This window comes from Rhipicephalus microplus, chromosome 7 (assembly GCF_043290135.1).
Source record: "Rhipicephalus microplus isolate Deutch F79 chromosome 7, USDA_Rmic, whole genome shotgun sequence".
In the NCBI taxonomy this organism is placed as follows: domain Eukaryota; kingdom Metazoa; phylum Arthropoda; class Arachnida; order Ixodida; family Ixodidae; genus Rhipicephalus; species Rhipicephalus microplus.
In genome coordinates this window covers 140,340,259-140,355,250 of record NC_134706.1, presented here as the reverse complement: position 1 = coordinate 140,355,250, position 14,992 = coordinate 140,340,259, and the positions used below count along the sequence as shown (strand labels likewise).

General features: G+C 49.7%; 1 protein-coding gene across 1 annotated transcript in view; it reads right to left on the bottom strand.

Moving 5' to 3' along the window:
• The window catches only part of LOC119179041 (uncharacterized), a 64,685-nt gene that overhangs the window by 24,151 nt on the left and 25,542 nt on the right, over positions 1-14,992 (bottom strand). Inside the window, exons 8-9 of the mRNA XM_075870132.1 lie at positions 14,097-14,273; positions 12,973-13,222 (exon numbers count right to left, since the gene is read on the bottom strand). Coding sequence (XP_075726247.1) covers positions 12,973-13,222; positions 14,097-14,273 — 427 coding nt within the window. The remainder of the gene's footprint in view (positions 1-12,972; positions 13,223-14,096; positions 14,274-14,992) is intronic.

Sequence of the window (14,992 nt, the reverse complement as noted above, 5' to 3'; positions counted from 1 at the left end):
TCACCGCGGTGGTTCTCGCCAAATCATCGCAACTATTCGGGCGTGGTGCCGGGCCGGTCACCTAGCCCGCGTCGGGAAAACTAGCCACAGCGACCTTCGGGGGCAAGGCCGCTCAGACTGGTCATGCTCAAGGCCCCCTATCGACGCGGACTGAAGGTACCGACGATACATCGACAACGACATCACCGGCTGATTGCGGAAGAGTATCCTTAGATATTCCTGTTCAGCTAGACGGTCACGAAGTCAGCGCTTTAGTGGACACTGGTGCGGACTATTGCATAATTAGCGAAAAACTGGCCGCCCTTTTGAAGAAAGTAACGACTCCTTGGAACTGCACGCCAATTCGTACAGCTGGCGGGCATATCGTCACGCCACTCGGTGTGTGCACGCCAAGATTGCAAGTCCACGGTGGTACGTTTGTTGTCAGGTTTAGCGTTCTCCAACAGTGCTCTCGAGACCTGATCAATGGCATGAATTTGCTCAGGGAGCATGGTGGTATAATTGACATTCGACGACGTCTAGTCACTTTCGCGACCACAAACGCCACAACAGCTTGCGCGGACCTTAGCCCCTCCCGAGTGTCTCTTCGCGTCATCAACGACGCTGTCACGTTACCACCCCGTGCAACTGTTGTGGTTCAGGTGGCGTGGGACGGAGTGATGCATGATGATGCAGTCGTAGAAAGAAATCACTCGCTTCTGCTGTCTCAGGGTGTCTGCGTAGCGAGAAGCCTTGTTGACCTTCATGATGATCACTGCGACGTTTTTGTCACAAACTTCAGCTACGAGCACCGGCACCTTTTTCCTGGAACTGTCATCGCCTACGCCGACCCAGTCGCCAATGTCACCAAGTGTTTTGCTTCCGAGACCATCGGCACTGCTGAAGCGCCTTTCCGCAGCGTCGACATCAATCCAACGCTTTCTGAAGCGAACAAGCAGCGTTTGAGCGAGCTGTTTCTGGAATTCCACACATGCTTTGCACGTTCTTCGAAGATACGTCAAACACCGACTACGAAACACCGTATTATCACCTACGACAACGCGCATCCCATACGGCAGCAGCCTTATTGTGTTTTGCCAACCGAACGGCACGCGATTCAAACGCAGGTTAGGGAAATGCTTCAGGGTGGCATGATACAGCCTTCAAACAGTCCTTGGTCATCACCAGTCGTTCTTGTGAAAAAGAAAGATGGCACGCTTTACTTTTGTGCCGACTACAGGAAGCTTAACAATGTCACAAAGAAAGACGTGTACCCGTTGCCCAGAGTGGATGATTCTCTGGACAGGCTGCGTCGCGCGAAGTATTTTTCGTTCGTCGACTTGAAGCGTGGTTATTGGCACATAAAGGTCGATGAACGTGACCGGGAAAAGACCGCTTTTGTAACGCCGGATGGCCTTTATGAATTCAAAGTGCTCCCTTTCGGCCTCTGTTTCGCTCCAGCCACATTCCAGCGAATGATGGATACCGTCCTGGCAGACCTCAAGTGGAAGAGCTGTCTCGTCTACCTCGATGACGTCGTTGTGTTTTCAAAAACGTTTGACGAGCATCTTCATCGCCTTCGGAATGTGCTCGAAGCCAATAGATCGGCCAATCTCACACTGAAGCCTGATAAATGTCATTTCGGCTACGAAGAATAAAAGTTTCTTGGTCACGTCGTGAGCGCCGTTGGTGTTTGGCCTGATCCTGACAAAACTGCTGCCATCGCCGCTTTTCCAACTCCAACTGACAAGAAAAGTCTTCGACGATTTCTGGGTCTGTGCGCGTATTACCAGCTCTTTATTGAAAATTTCTCCACCATTGCGGTGTCACTATTGCGCCTCACGCGTGATGACACACCATTTGTCTGGGCTGATGAACAGCAGACTGCCTTTGCGGAATTACAGCACCGGCTCTCTTCCCCTCCCTTGCTCGGCCATTTCCATGAAGATGCTGACACTGATGCCAGCAATATTGGTCTTAGAGCTATTTCGGTACAACGACAAGACGGCATAGAACGGGTAATAGCCTACGCAAGTCGCACACTGTCTCGCGCAGAATATAACTATTCTTCATCAGAGAAAGAATGTCTCACGGTCATTTGGGCAATTGCAAAGTTTATGCCATATTTCTACGGAATACCATTTAAAGTGGTGACTCATACCCATGCTTTGTGCTGGTTGAACTATCTACGAGACCCTTCAGGATGATTAGCACGATGGAGTGTGCGCCTACAAAAATTTGATGTCACCATCGTGTACAAGTGAGGCAAAAAGCATGAAGATGCCGACACGCTATCACGAACACCTCTTTAATTCGCCAGTACACGCGCAGAAGAGGAAGGCACCTTCGTGGCAACTCTGAGCGGGCCGTATGGGATGTGTCATCAACGAAATGACGCCTATCTAAGAATGATTATAGATCACTCAGAAGGTGCTACCGCGCCCATTCCTCATCTGATTTCGCGAACGTTGCCATCATTTTGCCTACGAAATGACGTCTTATACAAAAAGAACACCGGTGCTGGTGACAGATCAAATCTTCTCGTCGTGCCTGAAGCCCTCCGTGTCACAGAACGAGCGCTAAAAAAGAGCGCGCCGCCAAAGTCTTGCGACAACGGGCGGGAGAAACGCCGCAAGGTCAAAAAAAAAGAAAAAAAAAGAAAGAAAGTAAACGTCCAAGGCTCCCCGGGCGCGCGCTCTCCCCGCGGAAGCGTGGCGTCGCAGACGAACCTCCTCACCCCGCATCGGCGGCCCAGCAAGATCGCGATTTTTCTAGAGCGAACGGGGCGGGGTCATACCGAGTTGAATCATCCTCCGGGGAGGGCAGTCGAACCGTCTCGCACCTCTCCCCAGCCTTCGCTGCGTATCGCGCCGACGAAATGACGAGAAATTTCTGGAAGGTGGCGCGGAAGGTATTTAATCGAGCGGCCGAGATGAGAGATGAGGAGGAGACGGAAGTTAACGCCAGAGCGCGTAGGGATTCCGCCGTGTAGTCGGCGAAGGTTTTGGTCCGTAGGGACGAAGCCGGAGATGAAGAGGATTTCCACCTGAGGGGTGAAGGCTCGGGCTACAGGCAAGAGCGTGTGTTTACCGCTATCGAGCGAAGACCCGAGGCAACAGCTGCGGGTGTGAAGCCGACGTGTTCCGGCGAAGACGTTGAAGTTTGAAGAGTGGCCAATTGAAGACGGGAGGTTTCCTGGAAGAGAAAAACTTCGAGGACAGCGGAACGGCAACAACGCTGGACTTTGAGTGAGTGATTCTCGGAAGAGTATCATTCAGACTTTGGTTCCAAGGACTTTGGACTGAATAGGTTTTCTATCTCTTTAGTCTTTAAGGGTCTTGGTTGTTCAATGCATGCGACTGCATTGTAGTGTGTACTGTTGTCCGTGTCCGTTGTTTCGAGTGTGGCTGATTGTATTGTGTAGTACGTTGATTGATTGGTTTGATTGGTGACATATTGTATGCAACTATTGTGGAGTGTGCATCTTTGTGTATTGTTTTCGATCTGCCATTATTGAGAATATAATTTTGTTTGTTTATCAACTCTCGGCTCTGACTTGTTCTTTGGGCCACAGCCGGCGTCTGCTGGCGCGCCAATAAGGACCACTCCTAAATTGTCCACGCTTTCGTGGTGCGGTTCGGAGGGCCGATACTTCGACTCTTAGAATCAGCCCGGCGATCGCCTCCCTAATTAACGGGACGGGTGTGACAATTAATCTGGCGTCCGCGAATCAGGACCTTTTGGTGCACAGTGTGTCCAAAGTAGTGAGAAAGAGCCTCGAGTTGTTGATAGTGCTATCGGAACGATTTTGTGTGTTGTTCAGTGTTCTCGTTAACGAGTGCAGGGGAGTGTTCCGATAGACTGATTTAGGCAGATACTTTTTGCACGCGGCAAGGTTTTAGTTGCGAGTGGCGAGACACAATGGATCTCGAAAAGTTAGTTGCTCTTGGTGAAAAGATGGGTCTTTCTGGCGCCGAACTACGCAAGTGGGTCACCCAGAAGGAAAAAGAAGAAAAAGAGAGAGCCAAAGAAGAAAAAGCAGTCGAGCTGGAAAAAGAGAGGTTGGCGGTCGAAAGAGCCAAAGCGGAAAAAGAAGCTGAGGTGGAGAGAGAGAGGTTGGCAGCTGAGAGGGCCAAGGAAGAAAAAGCAGCTGAGTTGGAGAGAGAGAAGTTGGCAGCAGAAAGGGCGGGAGAAGAAAGAGAAGCGAGGGAGCGCCAGCTGCAAGAAGAAAGAGAAGCGGAGATGGCTGAAAGGGAACAGCAGCGGCAGCACGAAATTGAACTCGAGCGGCTCCGTTTGCAACAGCGAAACGAAACTCCCGTCCAAGCTAGAGTTGAAAGCAGCGAACGGGAAGACCATGGCTTCCGCTTGAACCCAAGCAAGCTGCTCGTAGCGTTTGATGAAAGGAAGGACGACCTTGATGCGTACCTTCACCGATTTGAGACGATTGCGAAGAGCCAGAATTGGCCGGAACATCAATGGGCAACTTCTTTGAGTACTTGCTTGAGTGGTGAAGCGCTCAGTGTGTACGGTAGGCTGACGCCGACCGATGCAGCCAACTATGCAAAGGTGAAAGCTGCTTTGCTGAAGCGATTTAGATTTACCATGGAAGGATTCCGGGACAGATTTAGGACAGGAAAGCCAGCTGATGGGGAGACGGCTACGCAGTATGCCGCCCGACTTTGTCATTATTTCGACAGATGGATTGAACTTTCAGGGACAGCACAGGAGTACGATGAGCTTAGAGAGCTCCTAATTAGAGAACAATTTCTTACTAGTTGCCACCCAAGCCTGTCGCTGTATTTGAAAGAGAGGAAGGCTGAGTCACTTGAAGGAATGCTTGAATTGGCTGATCAATTCTTGGAAGCGCAAGGTGGCACTAATTTGGCCAAAGTCAAGAAGGAGTGTCCCGACGATTCGAAGAAATTGGCTCCCGAAGAAAAGAAGCGTGCACCAGAGAGCATTCCGCGATGTTTTCTGTGCAACCGAGTGGGTCATAGCGCGAAAAACTGTCGAACGATCTTTACGAGCCCTACGGTTGTAAAATGTTTCAAGTGTGGTCAGACTGGGCACAAAGCAGATGCATGTCGGAACGGAGTGAGTCAAACTCACCAGGTATCCTGTGTGCAAGCAGCACCGAAATCTGATAATAATGCCGTCACTGATGGATTCGTAGAGTTGAAGAATGGGGAGAAAATTCCTATTGTGGGGGCTGTAATGTCAAAACAGCCAACCGGTGTTACGAAGGGAATGCCAACGCTTCCTGGAAAGATTACAGGCAAGAAGATTACGGTTCTAAGAGACACCGGTAGCTCCACGGTTATCGTGAGGAGAAATTTGGTACGGGAAAGAGAGTTGACAGGCAGAACGAAACCGGTTTGCCTAATTGACCGTACAGTCCGGATGCTTCCCGAAGCAGAAATTGAGGTTGAAACCCCGTACTTCAGCGGGAAGGTTACTGCGTTATGCATGACGACCCCCCTGTATGACCTTGTCATCGGAAACATCGACGGGGCGCGAGGGCCAAGTGATCCAGAATGTTTGGGAGAAGACCCGAAGTTAGAGCCCTCGCCAACACAGCGGCCGCGAGATACAGTGGAGGAGCATCCCGTGACGGATCTCATTAGAGCCCGAGGCGAAGCCGCGGCGCAAGAGACAGCGAAGGAGAAGACGATCGTGTCGAATAAGTTCACGGGCCGAGCAAACGGACTTACGTCGGCACGACCTCAACCGACCAACAGTGTAAAGGAGACGGAGTTGGCCAGCCGGCCAAATGTAGAGGCATGATCAAGCGGGTAAATAAACAGACAGGACCCGTCGAATGTAATGACGCGTTAACGGTGTCGGAAGAGACAACGATGGCTGAGACGACGCCTCAGATATCGTCGTTGGAAGGGGCTCGCCGAAAAAGAACGTGGAAACACAAAAAGAGATCGAGCGAGCACCGCAAAAAGGGGCGCAAGCGCTGCTCGAAGTACGCAGGATAAGTGCTGAGATCCAAGCAGAATTTGTTTGGCAGTGTTGAGTGCCATATGTTGTGTTAATGTTGTGTTATCCGGTGTCACAAGTGTCGAAGTGTTGTGCTGTGATGTGATGTATAATATTGGACCATTGTTGTAATGAGAGAACTTTGTACATTTGTATTAATGGGAATGTGTGGGGGAGTGTTGTACTCATGTGCTTGTGGTTGTGTTTTGACGTGTTGTGTAATTGAATTACAATGTCCAATCGTATTGAGTGATATATTGTGAATGTGAAGTGTCATGAACGACGGATTGTGTTACAGTCTGTGAGAATGTGTGGTGACTGTTCGCGCTCGTTTGTGTGGTTTTGAATATTATGAGATAATATTCTTAAAGTGGGGGCAGTGTCACAGAACGAGCGCTAAAAAAGAGCGCGCCGCCAAAGTCTTGCGACAACGGGCGGGAGAAACGCCGCAAGGTCAAAAAAAAAGAAAGAAAGTAAACGTCCAAGGCTCCCCGGGCGCGCGCTCTCCCCGCGGAAGCGTGGCGTCGCAGACGAACCTCCTCACCCCGCATCGGCGGCCCAGCAAGATCGCGATTTTTCTAGAGCGAACGGGGCGGGGTCATACCGAGTTGAATCATCCTCCGGGAAGGGCAGTCGAACCGTCTCGCACCTCTCCCCAGCCTTCGCTGCGTATCGCGCCGACGAAATGACGAGAAATTTCTGGAAGGTGGCGCGGAAGGTATTTAATCGAGCGGCCGAGATGAGAGATGAGGAGGAGACGGAAGTTAACGCCAGAGCGCGTAGGGATTCCGCCGTGTAGTCGGCGAAGGTTTTGGTCCGTAGGGACGAAGCCGGAGATGAAGAGGATTTCCACCTGAGGGGTGAAGGCTCGGGCTACAGGCAAGAGCGTGTGTTTACCGCTATCGAGCGAAGACCCGAGGGAACAGCTGCGGGTGTGAAGCCGACGTGTTCCGGCGAAGACGTTGAAGTTCGAAGAGTGGCCAATTGAAGACGGGAGGTTTCCTGGAAGAGAAAAACTTCGAGGACAGCGGAACGGCAACAACGCTGGACTTTGAGTGAGTGATTCTCGGAAGAGTATCATTCAGACTTTGGTTCCAAGGACTTTGGACTGAATAGGTTTTCTATCTCTTTAGTCTTTAAGGGTCTTGGTTGTTCAATGCATGCGACTGCATTGTAGTGTGTACTGTTGTCCGTGTCCGTTGTTTCGAGTGTGGCTGATTGTATTGTGTAGTACGTTGATTGATTGGTTTGATTGGTGACATATTGTATGCAACTATTGTGGAGTGTGCATTTTTGTGTATTGTTTTCGATCTGCCATTATTGAGAATATAATTTTGTTTGTTTATCAACTCTCGGCTCTGACTTGTTCTTTGGGCCACAGCCGGCGTCTGCTGGCGCGCCAATAAGGACCACTCCTAAATTGTCCACGCTTTCGTGGGGCGGTTCGGAGGGCCGATACTTCGGCTCATAGAATTAGCCCGGCGATCGCCTCCCTAATTAACGGGACGGGTGTGACACTCCGCAATGATGTCTTATTAGCTTGCCCTGACTAGCCCACATCCAGCCATCTGGGCTACTCGAGAACTATGGATCGGGTGATATACACTACTGGCCTAAAATGCCTGCCTGTGTCAAACGCTACGTGAAGGGATGCCGTGAATGCCAGCGTCGCAAGACACCACCCTTAAAGCCTGCAAGCCATCTACAACCAATCGATCCACCGCCCACACCATTTGATCAAGTGGGAACGGACCTCCTAGGCCCGTTTCCTTTGTCTTCTTCGGGCAACCAATGAATTATTGTCGCAACCGATTACTTGACGCGTTACGCTGGGACGAAGGCATTGCCACGAGGGACCGCAGCTGAAGCTGCCAGTTTTTTATGCATCAAATTGTGCTACGTCATGGCGCCCCGTCATATGTCATCACTCATCGAGGGACATCATTCACAGCGAAGCTCTCGGATGATATCTTCAGGTTGAGTTATACAACCCATCAAAAGACCAGTGCGTATCACCTTCAGAGTAATAGTTTAACAGAAAGGCTAAACAAAACGCTAGCCGACATGATCTCTATGTACGTGGATGTGCAGCACAAAACGTGGGACGACATCCTGCCGTACGTAACACTTGCGTACAACACTGCAATGCAGGAAACTACACGCTTCACGCCTTTCGGCTCGTTTATGGTCGAGATGTCAGAACTATGCTAGACGCCATGATTTCGTATGAGGGCATCAATAAGCTCGATCAATTAGCCCCCGCCATCAATTAGTACATTCAGCACGCTGAGGAAAAACGTCAACTGGTCTGTGTGCGCATTAAACTCAACAGTGCGCAGATGCACAGCGGTACAACATCCGCCATCGAGAAGTTAATTATGAACCTGGGTTTGGATTTTGGGTTTGGACCCCCATTAGGCGGCGAGGTCTCCGTGATAAACTCTTGAGGAAGTACTTTGTACCTTACAAAGTACTCACACATGTGAGCGACGTCAACTACGAAGTGGTTCCAGACGGAGGCTCACCATCATCGCAGCGCAGGTCACCACGCACAGCGACTGTACACTTTGTCCACCTAAAACCATACTTTACTCGGTGATGCGAATTTTTTTCGTCTGCCAGTGAACTCTTTAGGCGAACAGTGAATGCTGTGTATTTCCGATTGCCGGGCCCAGGGTGCATTTTCTCTCGTGCGCTACTGTGTTTAATGTTTGTTTATGTTGCCTACTTTGACGCACTACTCTGCACACTTTTTTTTTACCTCGGGGTGATGCTCTCTTGGGGGGAGGAGCGATGCCACGTGGTGTTCGGTGCCAGCGAGGAGTGAGCCAGTTCTGTTCCAGTGAACGAAGAAGACGAAGACGAGCAACCCGTGCCAGCAGAGACGTCCTTCTTTGTGTCTCAGATTTTGACAGTCCCGTCTCCTTGTACGTTTCTTCGAGCTCCTGGCGCGTGACAATATGCACTTCAAAGTGCCAAATAAGATGTACGCTTTAGAAAACATACATACACTTTACGCTACCATACGTATGTTTCAGCAACATGAAAGGCAGAGGTTCGTAGTTGAATCCGCGAACGCGCGCAGACGTTGAACGTTCCGCTAGTCTCGCTCCTCCATTGCACGAGATTAACCCGCCAACGTCGTTGCTTTTTTGCTACATTTACTGCAGCAGTTTTACTATCAGCGGCGGAACACAATTGGTGCATGGGGAAGCTTCACTACTTCGGCAACGAGTCATAACTGCCACTAGGGCGGGGTCTATATTGGGTGACTCCTCCATGCTGGAGCAGCCAGTGTTTTTTCGCTGCTATCGAGATGATTTAACCATGGCCCAAGAGGTTGCAACCTGGCGTGTCATCTCGAATGCCATGCTCTAACTACGTCAACGAATCTTTCTTTATCGGTGCTCTAGTATGTGTCATGCAGCATTACTTCTCGCCCCCACACACAGATGGTGGCACCACTTTTCGCCCACAGACAGCACTGTGCGAGAGAAAATTTGAGTAATATGACGTGCCTTTTTACGATGCCTTGCATCTGCCTCGATAGCTTCGTTAGTACAGCCCCGGGCGCTTCTCATCGCGGGCCAAGGAGTCGGAGGTTCGGTCCCGGGTAGAAAAGTTTTGCTTACAGTTTTCGTTCGTTCACATTCGGTGGCGTTCATTTATCAACGTGATAACAGTGACAGAAATATGTCACTAAAATCTCGATAGACCCCGGCATAAAACACTTTGATGTTAAAAAATCACAGCACATCCACGAACTGAATGATGGTGGGTGAAGCGAAGCATCCGTCTATCCGTTCGCGCTTCCATCCATCTGTTCCTAGTTGCTTCCATCTGCCCTTGCGAGTGGCCGTGCGGCCGTCCGTGAAACCATCCGTGCATCCATCCGTCCGTCCGTTCGTTCGTTCGTCCGTCCATGTGTTTGTCCATACGTCCATGCGCCCATCTGTGCGTCCGTCCATCCGTGCATCTGTCTGTTTCTACGTCCGTCCGTGACTCCGTACGTTGAACACTACTATTATCACCATCTCGAATCTTTTCATCGTATATTTATCATACAGAAGTACCGCCATCCAGCGTACATTCCAAGAACTAAACGAGAGGTGGCTACCTACTACTAAAATGACTTCTACAACAACTACTACTGCTAGTAGTAGTGGTGGTATACTACTACTAGATATATCGCAGGCGCACGACCCACCACATACGGAGCTTCACCTTTAAAATGAAAATACAAGTGCGAGTGCACATTGGACAGGCGGAAGGCAATAAATGAAAAATCCTCCAGACCCCTCGTAGTGTGAAACCGATTTTATGCGAGGAAGTTGGTGAAGTCACTCGTGCTGCATTTATTGTCTACGAGCGACGTAATGCAATGTGGGTCGGCTGCTTTGCGCACATTATATCGCTTGCTTACCACGCACATCTACAATGGCATGTAAGGAACAACTAATGGTGCGACGTAACGTCACCAATCGGATTGTCACACAGTCGTCCCTTTTTCAGAGACGAAGTGCAAGCAGGGTTAGTAAAAGCATTCGAGCGGTCACGAGCGATGTTAAGAGTATGGCTAGGTGAGTCGTAGGAGCAGATGGAACATGCAATTCTTTGCGCAGCTGCCTGAATTACGTGTCACCAACAAGCTGATCAGTCTGCGCTTTTGAACGGTCTTTTCAAATGACATCGTCGCTTTATCACAGATGGGGAAATCTGGAAGGTAGTCCGAAACTTGGTCGGGTGCAGCGCCGATTGGAAGCAGTGCAAACCACGTTTGGAGCAGAGATCTTTCCAGTGGATGGGAGCGGGAAAATTATGCGCTGGCTGATAGAAAAATATGGCTTTTGTATACCGCAAAAAGGAAAAGGAAACAACCCATATGCTTTTCGCGGACTGACGCACGCTTGTTCGGTTTTTTTTTTTTTTAATCTTGACGAGTTTCACACATTTCATCCAAGCTCGAATGCTGTGGAACTTCCTTGAGTGTAAATGTTCGAGCGAGAGTGGGTTCACGACGTGCGCACTTCTGCCTGCGAGGATAGTAGCGCTGGCCAGTGCTAAGTAGACCAACCTCAGTGGATGGTGCTAAAGCATATAGTTGACTTCAACCTGACGTGAGGCCTGTCTCATAGGAGCAGATATCTAATGCTTGTAAAACTAGATCATAACTGACACTTCACAAACATTACGCCTTCGTAGGGTATTTTCCAAAGCAGTTTCGAGACCTGGCATGCTTCTTTGATAGGATACTTGAACCCTGCTGGTACCATGATATTTTTCTTTGCTTTTTTTCGGGTGAATGTTGCCTATGTCTGTTTCTACTTAACGCTCTCGCATTGAAATCACTAATGTCTGTTCTCGCCATTCCTACGTAGATACAAACACTCTGTCCCCGGTGCCGCGTATCCGCATGCTCCGGTAACTAAAGCAAAAACTGTCAGCATGTTTCACTGACTATGAGATCGGGTATCGTGCCCGCCACCGTAATTTTACCGCCAATGTTAGTTGCCTGTATACAATATGAGTGTTGCTTCGTTCACAGGACACAGTTTTGCTTAGTAAAGAGCTGCCCATAACATAAAGTTTATATTATATGGGGTTTCACGTCCCGAAAACGACAGGAAGATTATGAGAGATGCCGTGTTTGAGGGTTGCGGGATTTTCCACTGCCTGTTGTTGTTTATGGTGCATTCAGACGACGGATTGAATCCCGATGCGGCGGGACGGACGGCGCATCAAGTGACCTCACATCAGCGATTCCCCTCGTCCGCGACTCGTCCGCGCGGCTCGCAGACGGATGAACCCAACCTGTTTCTCACATCGGGATTCTGGCGGGGGAGAGCCGGTACTTCAGCGGAATAGCTTGGGGTCGGTGGCAACCAGTACACTTTTCGTCTGCTCGCGGCATGTCCTCCATGGCTCGCGGACATCTAGCTGCATGGCTGGTCGGCATCATCTACGCTTGAGCATTGTTTACTTAGTTTCCGGAGACTTTGTTCTCAAGTGATTAAATATGCAGAAATCACTTTTGGTGGTTCGGGAAATGTCGCCGCCGTCGCTTAACACGCGAGATTCTTAGCCGTCATGGTGGTGAAATATTCCAACTTCTGCAACCGGCGACGTGCCGCTTCTAAACAAAAAAAAGGCGGGAGACACGTTTAGAAGTTCTACAAGTGGGGAATAATGTAGTTGAAAGAATATCCTGCTAGCAACTCCCTTTTCTGAACACTACTCGTTCATTTGTCACAACACGACAGACATCGCAGCCAAGCTTCACTTCTTGCGGGCATCCATGTTGAATACTCTCAAACCGGTCTGCTGCCAGCGGGCGCAGGTGAGCGCCGAATCTGCTGTCGAGGGCAATCCGGCTGTTTTCCCCTAGGACACCGTCCGTCGTGTGGATGCGCCAGCAGGCGGACCATCCGCGGATTAGCTGTCCGCGTCCACGACAAATTTGGATTCGGTCCGTCGTCTGAATGCACCATTAGCGTGCGCTGACAGCACGCGAGCCTCTACCATTCGCGCCTCCACCAAGCTGCGACCGCCGCGGTCGAGTATCAAACCTGAGCTTCGGATCAGCAGCCGATCCCCGTAACTACACTGCTACATTGCGCTGGATGGTAATGGTAATGAAAAATACGCCAGATCCACGCAGTGCGGGAATCGATTTCATGCGAGGAAGTCGGCGAATAGCTGCTTGAGCCGCATATATTGTCTTCGAGCGACGTATTGCGTTGTAGGTCGGCGTCTTTGCACACATTGAGTGGCTAGCGTGTGGCGTGCGTACCAGGCACATCAACTACAACGGCATGCAATGAATAAATAACTGTCCGAATTAACGTCGCCCCTCGGATTGTCGCCGCACAGGCGTCACTTTTATAAACACCAAGTGCAAGCAGCGTTTGGGAAAGTCTTATACGGTTTGGTTAGTGCATTGCTCAACGTGACCACCACGTGATGACGTGGTCGTATCTGACCCATTAAACAGAACTGTACACGCACCTTCCGACGAGGTCGAGTCAGGTGCGGCTGGCGCAATGGGTCCACCCGGCTGCACAGGGTACGTCATGGGTGGCAACTTGGGGTTCAAGTACTGCTCGGGTGGCTGCGTCGGGATGGACGGCACCAGCACGTCCTCGTGCCCCTCGTGACGCCGAATAAACAGCCGGCCCAGCAGACCAAACCGCATCGGCGAATCGGAGAACTGAGGTCCCAGGCTGTTGGGGTTCAGCGTGGGCAAGAAGTTGCGGACCTGCGAAGAAAGATTCGAACGATGCTCTACAAGAAACGATGCTGTTTCTCCCACCACGTCATTAAAAAGAGTTGAAGACATGCGTTTTAAATTTCTGTGCTTTTGCGCGAGGCAGGCTCACCCCATTTTTCAGACATTTTCTACACCAGCCGATCTTACCTGTGCCAGCTCCTTGGTATGTGCAAGCTGTGTGCAAGCTTTGTGAATAAGGGCAACATTATAATCAAGTTGGTAATCTATTACTTCTGTACGATTGCGCAACAATTGACGAGGGGTGATCGATGAAAATGACGAGGGATGTATCAATGAAAATGAAGGGAGATTATCGAATGACGAGGCATGCGCACGCACATTGCACTTTTGTTGTTTTAACGTATTGTTATTCGTTACGTTAATGCCGGACGGTTGAAGAATGCGCACAGCGCACACGAACTGAAGACCACAGGGCAGATCCAACTCAGTCTCAACACAACAAGGTCATCATGTTCACCCACACGGTGGCGTTTCGGCGCCCGTGACAGGGGTACCTTTCCATACCCGTAACAATATAAACAATGGAAAGAAATTTGGTAACACAATAAATTCAACTTATTGTGTGCGTTTGGTGTGTCTTGTGTGTTTCCCATGTTTGTTGTTGTCTTTTGTTCTCGTTGTTGTTGCTGTAGCCGTTGTTGTTGTCCTTCCTTTTGTTTCTGTTCTTGTCGTCGTCGTTGTGGTTGTTGTTCAATCATACTGAAGTATACTGCCTCAGGGGAGTACCCTGATAAAAGTTCGACTGGAGTTTAAAATTGTGCTTGCCTGAGGTCGTTGTTTGCGTATAGCGAGGGGCTCCAGCTAACTACTTGGAGCCAGTTTCAACTGGAGAAGGACCTACCTGCTGTGACGGCAGTTGCGGTGGTGGTTGAAGCATCCCGTGCGAGAGTCTTCGAGGTGCTTCTGGCCCTCTTGGGGCTCCGGCTGCACCTTCTGCCCTGTTCATGGATACCGCCAGGCTGTTCAGGTCTAGCGCTGGCAGGTTGGGTGGCAGGGACCACACTCGCTCCACGTGACCCTGATTAAGAGAACGATGAAAATTATGAGGGATGATCAAATCCTTTATGCTACGCACTACTTTAAAGTGACACTGAAAGTGACACAATGAATTGGTTTAGACTGACAAAGGGTACTCTGAAAACATTATAGTCATAGGCTCCATTATTATCATAGGCTCGTTATCAGAGGAGAAAATCAAGGTCAAAGTACTGTTTTGTTTTATTTCTCACCGATATAAGCGTGAGCGATGTCTCGAGTTTTGAATTGATTTTCACGTTTTACCGACAAACCCTCAAGAATTTTTCCCAAAATGTCAAGTCTTTGGCCCCATCAGCAGACAACTTGCTTCATCTTTACCTGTTAGGAGCTATGTAAGCCTTAGTTAAGACTGTCAAAACTTATGACGTCATGGCATTTGGTGCAAGATTTTCAAGGGGGCTTTGCCACCTTCATTTAATTTTTGCGCGTTCTCTCTTACCAAGTTTAACCATTATCTAACTTAAGTATACTTTTCTGTGCTCTAGTGCCATGTAATCAGTAATTTGAGGTCACTAATGGTGGCTGCACTTTTAGCCAGACAACGCATCCTCTGTTGCGAAAGTATCTAGGCGCCGGGTCTTTCAGAGAGGAAACGTAAGCAACCTCGACAGTTTGATTCATGGACGTTACCGCTCTGCACTGTTGTCCTTTATAGACGACGCCAATTTGCATGTGTATTTTTGATACCATGACTTTCTA